The sequence below is a fragment of the Hoplias malabaricus genome, chromosome 5 (assembly GCF_029633855.1).
Source record: "Hoplias malabaricus isolate fHopMal1 chromosome 5, fHopMal1.hap1, whole genome shotgun sequence".
In the NCBI taxonomy this organism is placed as follows: Eukaryota; Metazoa; Chordata; class Actinopteri; order Characiformes; family Erythrinidae; genus Hoplias; species Hoplias malabaricus.
In genome coordinates this window covers 38,930,696-38,946,855 of record NC_089804.1, presented here as the reverse complement: position 1 = coordinate 38,946,855, position 16,160 = coordinate 38,930,696, and the positions used below count along the sequence as shown (strand labels likewise).

Here is a 16,160-nt window from a genome sequence, read left to right as displayed (position 1 = left end):
TGTTGAACAAAAAAAGGTTTAACGTCTCGAAAAGAAAAAAAAAATGGGACCATGTGGAAAAACCTTGCTGGCTTTGTATTTGTTTCTTTATTAGTACCTCATGTAAACTACGTTCTGTCCCAAAGAACAACCTACTACTACACCACTACTTTGTGTACTACGTAGTGTAGAGGAAGATGATTGTGATTCGGCTCTAGTGGTGTGGCGTTGCAATTGCAGAGTGATGCAGTGAAGTATAAATCAGCCTTAAATTCTGCATTTGCATCAGCAAGAGCCAAACCCGTTTCCTTATTATGATCACGTTCATATAAAAAAAACCCACCAGCTAACAAGATACCGCAAAAAGCGTATTGTTCTGGGGGCAGCCGCAAAATGTACAATCTTTTCCTTTCCCCAGAGGCAAACAGGCTAAAAGCCAGCTGTTTTGCTCTGTAACAAACTTGAGTTAATATTTTATAATGTAATATGTGATTATTCTAATTTCATCAGCGAATGCTAAAGAGGCACAAACAGCTGAAGATAATGGACCTAAGGTCCAGTGTGTAGGGTTTATGTATGTATGTGTATATGTGGGTGCTATTTTAAAAAGGAAAATAAAATATTAAGATGTCTTTCAGGCTTGCTGAATATATACTGGAGCAGCATTATACATCAAAACACATTAGGAAATGATTTCGATAAATCCCCTTTGCATGGAGAGAATTACATAATTCATACGCATTTCGTATGGAGACATGAAATGCTCTCGCTCTCTTCCTCATCGACAGAGAAATAAAAGGTCTTGGGATGCTTTGATATTTACTCTGCATGCATTGTTTCTCCCCCCACATTCTCCTCCTCTTCCTCCCCCCAGAGTGGAATTGGCTCTGTTACATCAGAGGCTTATGTAACTGTGTGGATTTGGGGAACAGCCGCGGTTTGCTCCATCCTGCTGATGCGGGACCTCCGTGGCTTGTGTGTTTCTAATGGCTGAGATTAAGGCCCGGACTTCAGCGGGAAAGGCCAGGCCCCACCTGCAGCGCGGATTTGAGGACGGTCGCCTTGACAGAAAGGGCATCAGTGGATCCCAGCAGTGTTTATTAGCTGTACCGGGAACAGGAGTGAGAGGAAGAGAAGCGGGAGGGGGGGTTGAAATATTTAAATAAATGAAATAAAGATCGCTTATTGCCGTGGGCCTGGTTGCACAGTAAAAGATTAATGCTCCTCTTCTGCAAATACAGCTCGGAGGGACGGGGGAGAGTCACTTTTCCTGGGCAGGGACATTCATAAAGAGAAAAAGCCAGGAGACTTCCACACTGTGAGGAGTGGAGAGGTAGGAAGAGAAAGAGTGTAATAAAAGAAGGGAAGGAATAGATGAGAGATGCCCAATGAGAAATACTAATCTGCCACTCAGAGTGTGCGTATGCAATCCAGGCTTCCAAGGCTCCGCTGGGATTGATGATGATGACATCATTGTTATTTACCCTAATTTGGCCCTACACCGAAATATAAAAAATAAATAAATAGATAAGTAAATAAAAATCAAAATCAAAAACCAAGGCTATATTGAAAAGTAGTTATTAATATCAGTAGTTCAATAACATCCATTTCATACCTGATATAAAAAAATATAGTTTTTCACCACTAAGGTAAAGGGAAAGCAACAGTGGTTGCGTGTCCCAAACAATTGATGGTTCCCTCTGGTTCTCAGGTCTCTTCTAAGGTTGCATTGGTTTTTATTTACTGTTGAAAGCCCTTGAAAAAAAGTGAATATTTCCAATTTGACCATATGTCCCCCATGTTAAAATATCAATTAAAAACCCATACTGGAACCAGAGGGCTATGATTATTTTCCATCAGGGTCTATCATTGCAACATATGGTGCATAAGCACCTGGGCTTCAGTCTGGACTGTAGTGGATGGCTTTAAGGGTGACTGTCTGTGAGGAGTGTGGTGTGTTCTCCCTGTGTCTGCGTGGGTTTCCTCCGGGTGACTGTCTGTGAGGAGTTTGGTGTGTTCTCACTGTGTCTGCGTGGGTTTCCTCCGGGTGACTGTCTGTGAGGAGTTTGGTGTGTTCTCACTGTGTTGTACTAAATCTGTCCTAAATATAGCCATCTATTTATTGTGAAATAAATGACTATTTCTGGTACTGCATAGTCACTTCTTTCTTCATCCTTAGTGAGCTGCACTTTACATAAAGGGTGCTGCTACTCTTCAGGGCTAATACGATTGATTGCTCCTTTAAAATTAAAAAGTCGCTTGATTAATATTCATTAGGCAACATCTACATTTACTGAAGTGTCTGTTAAATAGAATCATCGGAAATAAATTGGGTATTTCTGCTGCCTGCAGTCAAGCTACAACTCTCCTCCAGGTCCACTCAGAGAGGCAAACTTCACAGCTCAGTTCAGAGCGTTGGTAGCTTTTCACAGGAGTGTGGTGTGTTCTCCCTGTGTCTGCGTGGGTTTCCTCCGGGTGACTGTCTGTGAGGAGTTTGGTGTGTTCTCACTGTGTCTGTGTGGGTTTCCTCCGGGTGACTGTCTGTGAGGAGTTTGGTGTGTTCTCTCTGTGTCTGTGTGGGTTTCCTCCGGGTGACTGATTGTGAGGAGTGTGGTGTGTTCTCCCTGTGTCTGCGTGGGTTTCCTCCGGGTGACTGTCTGTGAGGAGTGTGGTGTGTTCTCCCTGTGTCTGCGTGGGTTTCCTCCGGGTGACTGTCTGTGAGGAGTGTGGTGTGTTCTCCCTGTGTCTGCGTGGGTTTCCTCCGGGTGACTGTCTGTGAGGAGTTTGGTGTGTTCTCACTGTGTCTGCGTGGGTTTCCTCCGGGTGACTGTCTGTGAGGAGTTTGGTGTGTTCTCACTGTGTTGTACTAAATCTGTCCTAAATATAGCCATCTATTTATTGTGAAATAAATGACTATTTCTGGTACTGCATAGTCACTTCTTTCTTCATCCTTAGTGAGCTGCACTTTACATAAAGGGTGCTGCTACTCTTCAGGGCTAATACGATTGATTGCTCCTTTAAAATTAAAAAGTCGCTTGATTAATATTCATTAGGCAACATCTACATTTACTGAAGTGTCTGTTAAATAGAATCATCGGAAATAAATTGGGTATTTCTGCTGCCTGCAGTCAAGCTACAACTCTCCCCCAGGTCCACTCAGAGAGGCAAACTTCACAGCTCAGTTCAGAGCGTTGGTAGCTTTTCACACACGGCACTGCTACAATCTTAACTAACGGTATGTGGCAGGAAAATGAACACAGGAAAAAGCAGTAGTCTTGTCATGATGCAAAGAACTGCTGTCATCTGGTGACGAGGATTTGGAAGGTGTGTTAAAAATAAAAAACTAATGAAAAAGATTTAAAAGCTAGGCCAAACTTGCTGTTGTGTATTTTCTATTTTTAACTGATTTTTCTTTACCTTTTCTCTTTCCATGTGGATTATTTAATATCTAACTTCATCAGAAACATCAGGACGATGAATGAGCTCTACCCGACAGTAACTCTGACTGGAAATTAAAGGGTGATAATGTAACATATGATTCTATACACGAGATAATCTGAGTGATACCAACTATGTCCCAAATGAGTAAAAGGAAGTAAATGTTCATTGGTTAATAAAAGTTTATATGTCAAAATAAACACCCAGTCTTTGGTTAAGCATCGTTCTGTGTACAGTGGAAAACACAACAGCACCCTCAGCTGTGTGTGTGAATGTATGTGAGTGGGTGTATGTGTGAATATATGTGTGTGGGTGTACAGAACCAGCAGAGTAGGTCCAGTCATGTGTGAGAGGTGAGGTTCACAGTGGCTTGACACCACAGCCCTGTGATTGTGTGTGTGTGTGTGTGTGTGTGTATGTGTGTGTGTGTGTGTGTGGTGCACTGACCTGAGTATGCCCAGTAGGACTCCTCTGCCGCTCTACGGTGCCGGTCACCAGGAGTCCAAACATGCTGACCACCCTGATCACCTCCGGACAAAGCTGAGAGACAGAAGAGCAGAAGGTTAGAAGATCCAAAGGTGGACGGTTCTTTACTGCCACAAAACAATGCTCAGAGAATCTGAATTAAAGTGTAACAAAGACATGAGTGTTGTGGCGATGGTAACCAGCTATTTGTAGAGCCTTTAAAGCCACTTCATTCATTCATCCATTCATTATCTGTAAGCGCTTATCCACTTCAGGGTCGCGGGGGGTCCAGAGCCTACCTGGAATCATTGGGCACAATGGGGGAATACACCCTGGAGCGGGCGCCAGTCCTTCACAGGGCAACACACACTCACAGTGGAAACCACAGGAAACCCACGCAGACACAGGGAGAACACACCAACTCCTCTAAAGTCACTTCACCCGAGTCATATATAACACATGGCAATGAATATGCTGACTGACTTAAGATCTTAAGATCAGAGTTTGGCTTAAAAACAACTTCCAAAATCCATTTAACAAAAAAAAAAAGAAAGAAAGAAATAGAACACAGCAAGGCAACATTATTCAAAGAAAACACAGACATATTTCAAACTGACCTCCATTAGCGATATTCTGACAACAGCTTTCTGAAATACCTCTTCAGTTTAAAGGTGATTTGTTCCAAATAGTCTTGGATTATTTCTATTGATTCACTGACCATGAAACATTCACTAAACATTACTGTCGTGTGTTCAAATATCACAGCAATACAAACAGAAAACAACACAAGAGTCCAATAACAATGTCTTCCAAAGCCTGAACGGAAAATGCAGCAGTCTTTGGTTTGTATCAAATGTGTGTTTTGAGCAGAAGGACCATCTGAGATATGAGGTATGATGGGTCAGAGGGGTCAGAGGTCATGTTTTAAACCCTGAAGCCTTTTCCGTGCCCTTTTCATAATAGAGCGAAGATAACTCCCATACACGCTCACATACACAGACACACACACACATACACACACACACACACACACACACACATACACACACACACACACACACTCTTTTTTGTATCCAGTTTAGGGCACAATGGAACTAAAATATTAATTCAAACACAGACACAGACCGACCGCGAGTCTCTGAATGCATTAATTATTTCATTTGAATGCAAACAATGCCCGTGGATAGGGCGAGGAAAGCAGTGGGATGCCATTTGCGGTTTTTAATCTATCTGGCTGCTGACTATCCTGCATAATGCAGGTCGAATCTCTCCGTCTATGCTTTCCTCGTCCTCTCTGCACCTGTTTACCCACATGCCAACCCTACGGCAAAAAACCGGACATGAGGAGAATGCTACTCTCACACCTCTCTAGTACACCAATGAAAAGCGTACTCTCAGAAATATATATATATATATATATATATATATATATATTTTTTTTTTTTTCTCTTTTTATTGAACCAAATATTACTACATTACACTCCTCAGCCTCTGACAGTTTGGTGTAGATCTGTTTTCTTTCACAATCCAAGCATGCATTACTCAAATCCATATAACCACTGATGTTAAAAACACTGTAATCCCTGCAAAAAAAACAAGCTTTTCTCATTCATAAATGAATAATATATATTATAAAAAGATTCAATTAATGATGGGATGGCACGGTGGTGCAGCAGGTAGGTGTCGCAGTCACACATTTCCAGGGACCTTGAGGTTTTGGGTTTGATTCCCCGCTCCGGGTGACTGTCTGTGAGGAGTGTGGTGTGTTCTCTCTGTGTCTGCGTGGGTTTCCTCCGGGTGACTGTCTGTGAGGAGTGTGGTGTGTTCTCCCTGTGTCTGCGTGGGTTTCCTCCGGGTGACTGTCTATGAGGAGTGTGGTGTGTTCTCCCTGTGTCTGCGTGGGTTTCCTCCGGGTGCTCCGGTTTCCTCCCACGGTCGAAAAACACACGTTGGTAGGTGGATTGGCAACTCAAAAGTGTCCGTAGGTGTGAGTGTGTGAGTGTGCATGTGTGAGGACTGGCGCCCCCTCCATGGTGTATTCCCACCTTGCGTCAAATGATTCCAGGTAGTCTCTGGACCCACCGCGACCCTCAACTGGATAAGGGTTACAGATAATGAATGAATTAATGATAAAAAGCCAGTTCCTAGTTTCAGCAGCTCCCACAGAGGGTTAACAGCAGAAGATGACCCCACAACCTTCCGGATTCAACTAATTTCTCTCAGGATTGGGACCACCACCAGAATGGACCCCCCCCGGCCCCGGCAGCAGCATATATGAGTTACATAAACGGGTTCTATTCATCACTAAAAACAGGTTTTCCTTGTCTTCATCCAGAATCAACTCTAGAGAATACTACTTTAGAATGCAACTAAGCATGTTTACAACAGATGTAGTGATGGTTATATGTTTTAACTTGGGCCAGAGTGTCTCAAATAAACCGACAATACACAAGGCACCTGGACCCCTAACATGCTCGCATATGCACCTTCTACAAAGCCGACGATATTAAAGCTGACACATCGTCTAGTAATGATGATGACACTATATTTAGTCCTACCTTCCCCCCAAACGCGAGTCGCACCTTGCATTCAGCTTCAACTTCCATAACATTAAACATATAGTAAAGACAGAGGGAAGCATGAGTGAAGAATAAGCACATTCATCCACACAAACACAGGTGCACTCACATATTACCCTTTGATCTTGGGCTAACCCATTCATTAAACCACATTTAAACAGTAATCTGGTTACCGAAATTGCTCCATTAGAGGGAGAAAATCACCCCACTTTCCTGAACACACACACACACACACACACACTGGTATTTATGACCTGGCTGTTATGGGATCAGTTGGCCTCTCCCTCATTAAAGATGTATGAAGAGCTAAATAAATAAAGGAGAGCTGATTGGCGAGAGTGAGTGAGCTGAGGGCTAAAGCACTGAAGCGCTAAGTGCTTGAAGTGAAGCGGGAGCCTGAGGACCAGGTGATGGAGCACAGAGGCGGGGGCTAAGGGTTGGGGAGTCACGACGGAAACCAGGACTGAAGCCGCGGGGTACAGAGACCTAGTTTTCGAGTTGGAGCCACTGGGACTCAAAGTCCAGAAGTTAAGAGGCTTGAATCCTAGCGCTGGTGACCACCACTTGAAAGCAGGCACCGGGGGATCGAACGTTGGGGCGTAACACCAGGGCAACAAAGGTAGTAACACGGTGGGAAGAGCTGAGAACAGAAGATACAAAAGTTGGCTTAAATAAGCTTATAATTACCTAGTTAAACGAGACTTCATGAAAGAGACTGCAGGCCCACTCAGAATTAGACTCAACCTTGAACAGCAGGCCTCCGCGAAATTCTAGAGCCCCTCTGATTAAATCAGCCGAGAGTTCACAAAACTCCCCCAGAGTCTGAGCCAGATTTGCTCTTGCTGTGGAACAAAAGCTTAACGGAGAGAAAGGAAGCATAGCATACACTCCCTCCTCAAATCCCCAACCCAAGCGCGATTTGTCAGACGTCCCCTGGCTCGGCTCTGCAGGGAGCCGAGGACACCCAGGTAGGTGAAGGTACAAGTCTAAGATCAGCCTCCCAGCTTTCTTCTCACTTTACCTACCCACAAATCCACTGTGGCAGGAGTTGGGGGAGAGTGCCATTTTAGATTGGGGCTGACCTGAATGGAGCCTCCACAATCACACAGGGGCAGCATGGGAGAGGGCGGGAGAGAGGCAGAGAGAGAGAGAGAAGAAAAATGCTACGGTCAACCGAGATGTTCTAGGAGGAGATGGCCGTTTTCCTCGCTGCTTGGCCTGCAACAACAAGGACGAACGACCGCAAAGACGTCAGTCCAGCTCTAATGCAATTTCCAGCACTTCCCTCAAAGCATGGCGGGTAAGTAAATTCTGCCATGAACAATGGGTGACTCGTCTTCTTCTTTGTTTCAATGACAAACATCTTTCCCGTCCGCTCCCTCTAATTCTTAAGGATGGAACCCGGAGCACGCCCGCGAATGCGGATGCCTCGGCTCACTATGGCTTTTCTATGAATTACATTATCGATTGCCGATGCTCTTTGAACGCGAAATGCAATTATGCAATGAAGCGCGCCAAGCTAAGCTACTGTCCTCCCGATATGTCACTCATGCTCATGAGCCCTTTCTCTCAATCATCCCCCGTCTTATTCCAAATCTCACCATCCATCCATCACTAAATCTCTTTTTCTCTCTCCTTCATATTTCATATACTCATGGAATCATATTCTAAGTGTGGCTAGGATTTGGCCTGCTGCGTGCGAGTGTGTGTGTGTGTGTGTGTTCATTCTGGAGGGTTTCATCTCAGACAGCTGATCCCACTTCCCTCCAGTCTCACTTTTATATGACAATCTCCCTCTTTCTCTCCAACACTTCCTATGTGATTCAGCATAGCAGGGGCTGGAGTGACCTGCAAAAACACATCCCACTCCAGGCGCTTCTCTTTCTCTCTCTCTCGCCCTCCAGGACCACTTGTTTAACACACAGCCTTATTGTCAGCAGTTAAGTCGTCCTCACACTTCTCCATGATCCTGCGTACACACAGTTCTCCTCACACTTCTCCTTGGATCTGAACCACAGCCCGGGCCTTTGCCCTCTCCTCCAAAAGTCTCCAACAGCGGCGCATTAATCTCTTAAACACCCGTACCAACGGACACCGGGCCTGGTCCCTGTCCAATAGCAGCTCAGCAATGAGCCATGGGGTGGGCTCGTGTTCCAACTCAGCGTGTCTGCTTCACCGACAGTTGTTATGGCCCTGTGATGGACAGCGGGCTGCCTGGCAATGGCTCAGCTTGGATGAGCCTAAGAGGAAGGAGGAACAGAGGATGGGCTGTGGGAGCGGGGTGAGGGCCAGCCAGGCTGGTGCAGCCAAGGCCAGCTCTGGAGCCCCTCTCCTGGGTCACTCGGAGTGGCGCACTCAGTCGGAGGGCTCGGGGGACAACGTTTCAAATGCACTTCAAGCAGGAGGACATGCCTGGCACTGGATGTCACTGACAGTTGGCTTTGTGCGCTGCCTCTTGTGATGAGGTTTGAGAACTCACACACCTGCTCACACACACACACACTGGTTCACACCCAGAAACACACAACTGTTATATATATATATATATATATATATATATATATATATATATATATATGCAGAGTGGACAATTTATTATTCAGTAAAGAAAGCTTTTGTTTCAACAAACAGGTCCATTTTAGCAGATGCATTGTGTGGTTTTCTAATTACTGAGTGTGGTGTGTTTCTCTGCATGTTAATCCCCTTTTAATCTGTTCATCAGGGGTCAGGACCCCACAGGGCCACTCTAAACACAGCAGTGTTAGTCTAACAAACAAAACTACCCAGCCAAAAGCATCCAGTGGCCAAAAATCGTTCACCCATGAAGGACTAAGCGGCAAGAGAGCCATCATCCCTTTCATCACAGTGGTCATCTGCAAGGAGGACCAACCAAATATGTTCATCTGCTAGCCTGGAGAGTGAGTAGACACTGTGTTTAGTATCACTGCTATCCACCACCACTCAGCGGTGGTCTTGAATATTAATGGATGCCATAAAGCTAAGAAATTATGCAGAGCAACAGATGGATTACCATTCTTAATTGTAGTGCTGCTATGTGCGCCTACATTGTTATGAGTGGATATGATAATGTGACAGCGTAGACGTGAGGTAGGTGCACCCAATAAAGCGTCCGGTGAGGGTATATATGCCTAGAGGCCTTTTCCACTAAATGAATCCTCATCTTTCATCATACTCACTGGCAAGAACGAGAAAGGCTGCATATTCACCCACCTCTACACATTTTGATTGCTTTATTTCGGTGGTATGTGGGGCAGGCTAAAAACAAAAATGAGTTTGACACTTGCTGGCCCTGAGTTAGGCGGGCGACTGAGAGGACAGCGCTACCTCCAACTCCTGCCCTGCTTTATGGCACGGAAAGTGTGAGAGAAAGAGAGAGGGAGCGATGGGGAGGGAGATTTTACCCTGAACGACCGAACACGATCGGAACAAGAGCTTTCTGCCGGCATCCCTACAGACATTTTCACACAGAGACATGTACACAAACCCACGCACACACACAAAAACACACACTTCTCTGTCTTTGTCCTCCAGACCCCGTCAAAATCAATCAGCATCAATACAGACCAATATGCACAAAGGCCACTGGAACGCACACCCACCCACACGAGGCTGCCGGGCTGTGAGCACGTCATGGAATGTCATTTCGCTGTAACCCACTGCAACGGAGTCTTTTATTCCCTGAAAGCGTTGATGTAACAGAACGTACAATGTTAGCCGTGTCTCCTGTGATCAGACCACCGGCACTGGCCCGAGCTCTTTCTGACGTAACTGATTTAAGCTCTTATTAGCACCCTAGTCCTCCACAGAGGAGGGAGGGCCTTGACGGATTTGTCAGCTTGTCCAGAAGAAAAAGAAAAAGAAGAAGAAGAAGAAGAAGAAGAAGTAGAAGAAAAAGAAGAAGAAAAAGAAAAAGAAGAAGTAGAAGAAGTAGAAAAAGAAGTAGAAGAAGAAGAAAAAGAAAAAGAAGAAAAAAAAGAAGTAGAAGAAGAAAAAGAAGAAAAAGGAAAAGAAGAAGTAGAAAAAGAAGTAGAAGAAGAAGAAGAAAAAGAAAAGAAGTAGAAGAAAAAGAAAAAGAAGAAGAAGAAGAAGAAGAAGAAAAAAAAAAAAGTAGAAGAAAAAGAAGAAGAAGAAAAAGAAAAAGAAGTAGAAAAAGAAGGAAAAAGAAATAGTAGAAGAAGAAGAAAAAGAAGAAGAAAAGGAAAAGAAGTAGAAAAAGAAGGAAAAAGAAAAAGTAGAAGAAGAAGAAAAAGAAAAAGAAAAATAAAAATAAAAAGAAGAAGAAAGAAGAGAAAGAAGAAGAAAGAAAAAGAAGAAGTAGAAGAAAAAGAAAAAGAAGTAGAAGAAGAAAAACAAGAAGAAGTAAAAGAAGTAGAAAAAGAAGAAGAAGACGAAGAAGAAGAAGAAGAAGGAGCCATACAGAGAGGAGAAGCTCTCCATTTGTGGAGGGATGGTGGGGCGGTGATGGAAAAGGAATCTAAATCGCCCTGAAATCAGCTTTAAAAAAAATAAAGGGGCTGTGGGCTCCTTCAGAGGTGACTATGTGAGATATTCCATAAATACACAAAGAAGGCCATGATGACTCGCAGGCATGAAAAATAGATGCCAGCCTTGAATCAGATAAAGAGAAATACGATCTGCTTAGTTCTAGCAGTCAGACTTGATTTGACCTGAAGCGAGGTTTAAGCTGGAGACCATCTAATCGACAGGCGAGCCATATTCACAAAACTAATATGGACCGGACAACAGCCGCCATATAGTTCACTAAGCCGAGCGTGCATGAAGATTATTTACTGAATACTTCAGTAATCATTTACACTCCACTGTAACCTTCAGGGTAGCATTCAGACAAATTAGCATGCTCCTAAACCTCTGGTGGATTTGATTGGCTTGTGTTTGGCTGATCTGGATTAATTTGGTCCGGCAGGCACGCATGTTAATAGAGAGTCCAGTGCAGACAGCCTCCTGCTCCCTCCCTCGTCCCGGCACAAACCTAATAAAGTCGGAAATGCCAAACACTCTGGCTGACCTCGACCGTGACTTCAGAGAGAGAGAGAGAGAGAGAGAGAGAGAGAGAGAGAGAGAGAGAGAGAGAGAGAGAGAGAGAGAGAGAGAGAGAGAGAGGGAGAGAGAGAGAGAGAGAGAGAGAGAGAGAGAGAGAGGGGAGAGAGAGAGAGAGAGAGAGAGAGAGAGAGAGAGAGAGAGAGAGAGAGAGAGAGGGAGAGAGAGAGAGAGAGAGAGAGAGAGAGAGGGGAGAGAGAGAGAGAGAGAGAGAGAGAGAGAGAGGGAGAGAGAGGAGGAGAGAGAGAGAGAGAGAGGGAGAGAGAGAGAGAGAGAGAGAGAGAGAGGGGAGAGAGATAGAGGAGAGAGAAAGAGAGAGAGAGAAGAGAGAGAGAGTGAAATTCTGTGCCCAGTCCAACACAAATGCAAGCAACTTATCTCCCGTTCCATCCATTAGGCTAAAAGAAAGGGACACATGTTGGCTCTGGCTTCATTGAAATGCACGGCAGTGTCGCTCAATCCGCGCACTTAACCTTGATTTTTTTGCTTTTGTCTTTCTGTTCTGAGGAGAGTGAGAGAGAGAGAGAGAGAGAGAGAGAGAGAGAGAGAGAGAGAGAGAGACAAAGGAGTGAGTGAATGTTGAGTGTGTCTATGATGCAGGTAGTGCCCACTCTGCTGATACCATCATTAACATTCTCAACGACTCGCTTTCCCTGAAGGGCGTCCACCCAGAGGGCTTGTCCTGAACGTATCAATTCTACCAACCACACACACACACACACACACACACACACACACACACATCCCAGCAGGCCCAACATGTGCTGTTTGAAACCAACCCAGCAGACATTTACAGTACAGGGTGAGGTGATATGTTCCTAAACATATCATCAGCATTACACACTGCTCTGCATGATTTTTACCAGTGAAGACATGAGGGAACAAGGGACAAATTAAGCAGGCCCTATTTACATATATTTACTGTATACATTAAATACTACATACAGGGGGTCCTCGACTTACGACGTTGATCCGTTTCTACTTCGCATCGTAAACCGATTTTTGGTGTAAGTCGGAACATACGTACATACTGTACGTAAATAACATACTGTAAGCACTTATCCTATCCTAACACCTATCCTCCTCGGTCCCGAGCCGCGTAACCGTGTATTCTTCCGCTGCGCACACCACACACGAAGTTCACGTTACGACGTTTACTTACGACGTTTACCACTTAAGTCGAAAAAAGGTTTTACACAGTAAATGGGAGATGTGTCGTAACCACGAAACATCGTAACTCTGGACTGACGTAACCCGAGGACCTCCTGTGTACGTATATGTCAAAATACATTTTTTATAATTATTATTATTTAAGTACTCTATTTCATAACTACTATGGAGACTATTATGTCCTTTTCTGATTATGATACTGAAATCTATCGTTGTCAAATTAAGTGCTTCACTTCAGATGCTCAAATACAAATGTAAGATGTAAACAAATTCCTTTAGAGTGTTTACAGGGGTTGCTCATAGGGACCAGTGGTATTAGTATCAACATGAACATAGGCTTGTTATGTGCTATCAAAGATGATCAGCGAAAAATTTAAATAGTTCATTCATTCATTATCTGTAAGAGCTTATCCAATTCAGGGTCGCGGTGGGTCCAGTGCCTACCTGGAATCATTGGGCACAAGGCAGGAATACACCCTGGAGGGGGCACCAGTCCTTCACAGGGCAACACAGACCACACACATTCACTCACACCTACGGTCACTTTTGAGTCGCCAATTCACCCGGAGGAAACCCACGCAGACACAGGGAGAACACACCACACTCCTCACAGACAGTCACCCGGAGGAAACCCACGCAGACACAGGGAGAACACACCACACTCCTCACAGACAGTCACCCGGAGGAAACCCACGCAGACACAGGGCGAACACCACCACACTCCTCACAGACAGTCACCCGGAGGAAACCCACGCAGACACAGGGAGAACACACCACACTCCTCACAGACAGTCACCCGGAGGAAACCCACGCAGACACAGGGAGAACACACCACACTCCTCACAGACAAGTCACCCGGAGTGGGAATTGAACCCACAACCTCCAGGCCCCTGGAGCTGTGTGACTGCGACACTACCTGCTGCACCACCGTGCCACCCATTAAAATAGTTATATAATAGACAAATAATGTTAGATCGTGTTTACTGTTCTTGTTTCCCTCTGATATCTAATCCAGTGTTTTCTGCTGGCACTAACCTGATATGGAGAGGGCTACTGGATCGCTGCCACCTGTAGTAACTATAGCTATAGCATTAAATGCATTACTATGTGAGTTATGCAGATAAGAGTGTTAGGAATAACTGAGTTTATGGAGGGGATATAAAAACAAAACCGGAAACAGAGAAAAGAAAGAAGGTAGTAAGAAACAAAGAGAGGAACATCAAGGTCTATGTGGAACGGAATGCATCACGTGAAGCACACAGAGACATAATACGAAAGGGTACAAATGGTCGGCCAGACATTATTCAAATGGCCCTTTAGCGTCTGGCCTGTGCACTATAAAGGCCCGAGAATGCACAGAGCTACCATATCCCCCCCAATGTCCCCCGACTTCTCCCCGGCTCTGTCCAGCATCGATCTGCTATAGACAGCTCCCAGCTGCACAAAGGGAGCCATTCAATGTGTCCTGATGGAAATTAATAGCTCTCTGTTCGGCCTGGTACAAGGTCACAAGGGCAGGCGGACGTGCGCCGCCACAAAACAAACTGCTTTCTGCTGACCGCTCCTTCAACTTTCTGACCATAAATAGGGTTTATGTTACTAATATGGCAATACTGGGACAGCTTCATGGGCACAAATGAAAACCTGTGCTAGAGCTCCGTGTGATGATCGTACAGACCTTCCCCAGTGGGAGATTAACACTTGTTTTGTGGGACAATCAGTGCCGGCTGACAATATTGAGTTTTTCATATACAAAATGAACGGCGAATACTGAATCCTACAGTTTATTTACGGTCGGAACCGTAATTCATAACAGCATTAAACTTTGAAACTGAGGTGGTAGTGTGCCATTGCCTCACACCTCACAAACATAAAACTAACAAAGGCAAAGATATATCAACATTTTAAAAATCAAATAAAAACTGAGGGCAGCACGGTGGTGCAGCAGGTAGGTGTCGCAGTCACACAGCTCCAGGGGCCTGGAGGTTGTAGGTTCGATTCCCGCTCCGGGTGACTGTAAGTGAGGAGTGTGGTGTGTTCTCCCTGTGTCTGCGTGGGTTTCCTCCGGGTGCTCCGGTTTCCTCCCACAGTCCAAAAACACACGTTGGTAGGTGGATTGGCGACTCAAAAGTGTCCGTAGGTGTGAATGTGTGAGTGAATGTGTGAGTGAATGTGTGTGTGTCTGTGTTGCCCTGTGAAGGACTGGCGCCCCCTCCAGGGTGTATTCCTGCCTTGCGCCCAATGATTCCAGGTAGGCTCTGGACCCACCGTGACCCTGAATTGGATAAGGGTTACAGATAATGAATGAATGAATAAAAACTGATACATATACACTGGCACAATCTTAGCTTACTAACATAGTATGAGAAATACCATAGAGACACTAGGAAAAACTAAGTGTATGTGCCTAATTTACCACCCACAATGTCTATTTGAGGCCTATCGTAGTTGATAATTATATAAAAAGTTGTCAAGTTTCAGCAACCTCACCCAGAAACAGTACATCTGATTCAAGAGACAATCTGTGATGCTCAGACTGAATGACATGTTTGGAAAGTGAATAAATAAATAAAGAAAGAAGTAGTGCACAAAAGGAAGAGTGAACGGCATCAGTTGGCATTCGTTTTTCCAGCCCTTGCAGGCAAAATCAGGCACGACTCCAGCCTACACACAAGCAGTTAACTGTACACTGGTGACTTATGAGCTATGACAGCAGAACTGGGGCTTCTTTTGTGGGAGCACTGAAAATGCACTGAATAAACACCTTCAGTGCCATATGCTCAGATTAGCTGAATAGCTTTATGGGAAAATCACAACTTTGCCTTGACCTTAATTAATTTGGTCGCACGAAACGCCTGGACGTATACAAATGAATTATGGTAATGGTGAGCTGAATGAGTGCAGAGAATAAGAAAACATTTATTTTCAGTGCCACGTTGACCGTTTGTCATTAGTAACGTTCCAGTTGGTGGAGTGTGGGGGAATTGGTCTTGCTTTCCATAAAATAAATATTCAAAAAATGAAAATGAAATGAACAGAGCAGTGATGTGCGATGCATCACTTACAGCCTTCCCTTCAAATTATGAACATAACCATTAAGCCTTAGGAAATCAAATTATACATGCTAATTTCAACGGAAGGGTTTAAGAAAGAGGTGTAATCATTCGTTCATTCATTCATTCATTATCTCTGACCTCTTTGTACTGTTCAGGGTCGTACCCACATGGGATCTCGACCTACCAACATGTATTTTTTTCTACTGTGGGAGGAAGCCGGAGCACCTGGAGGACACCCACACAGACACAAGGAAAACACACCACACTCCTCACAGGGAACAAAACTAAACATTTCGGAGCAGCTGCACATGAGTCTTAAAGTCACAAAGCTCAGTGCTAAGCGCTGACTAGAAGACTACAAAGCCTCCAGAATTGAGGTGTAAAACAGTGAGAA

General features: G+C 44.6%; 1 protein-coding gene across 1 annotated transcript in view; it reads right to left on the bottom strand.

Annotated features, from left to right (window-relative positions):
• LOC136697311 (receptor-type tyrosine-protein phosphatase gamma-like) overlaps nt 1–16,160 on the bottom strand; it is a 291,083-nt gene that overhangs the window by 200,937 nt on the left and 73,986 nt on the right. Inside the window, exon 2 of the mRNA XM_066672345.1 lies at nt 3,865–3,957. Coding sequence (XP_066528442.1) covers nt 3,865–3,957 — 93 coding nt within the window. The remainder of the gene's footprint in view (nt 1–3,864; nt 3,958–16,160) is intronic.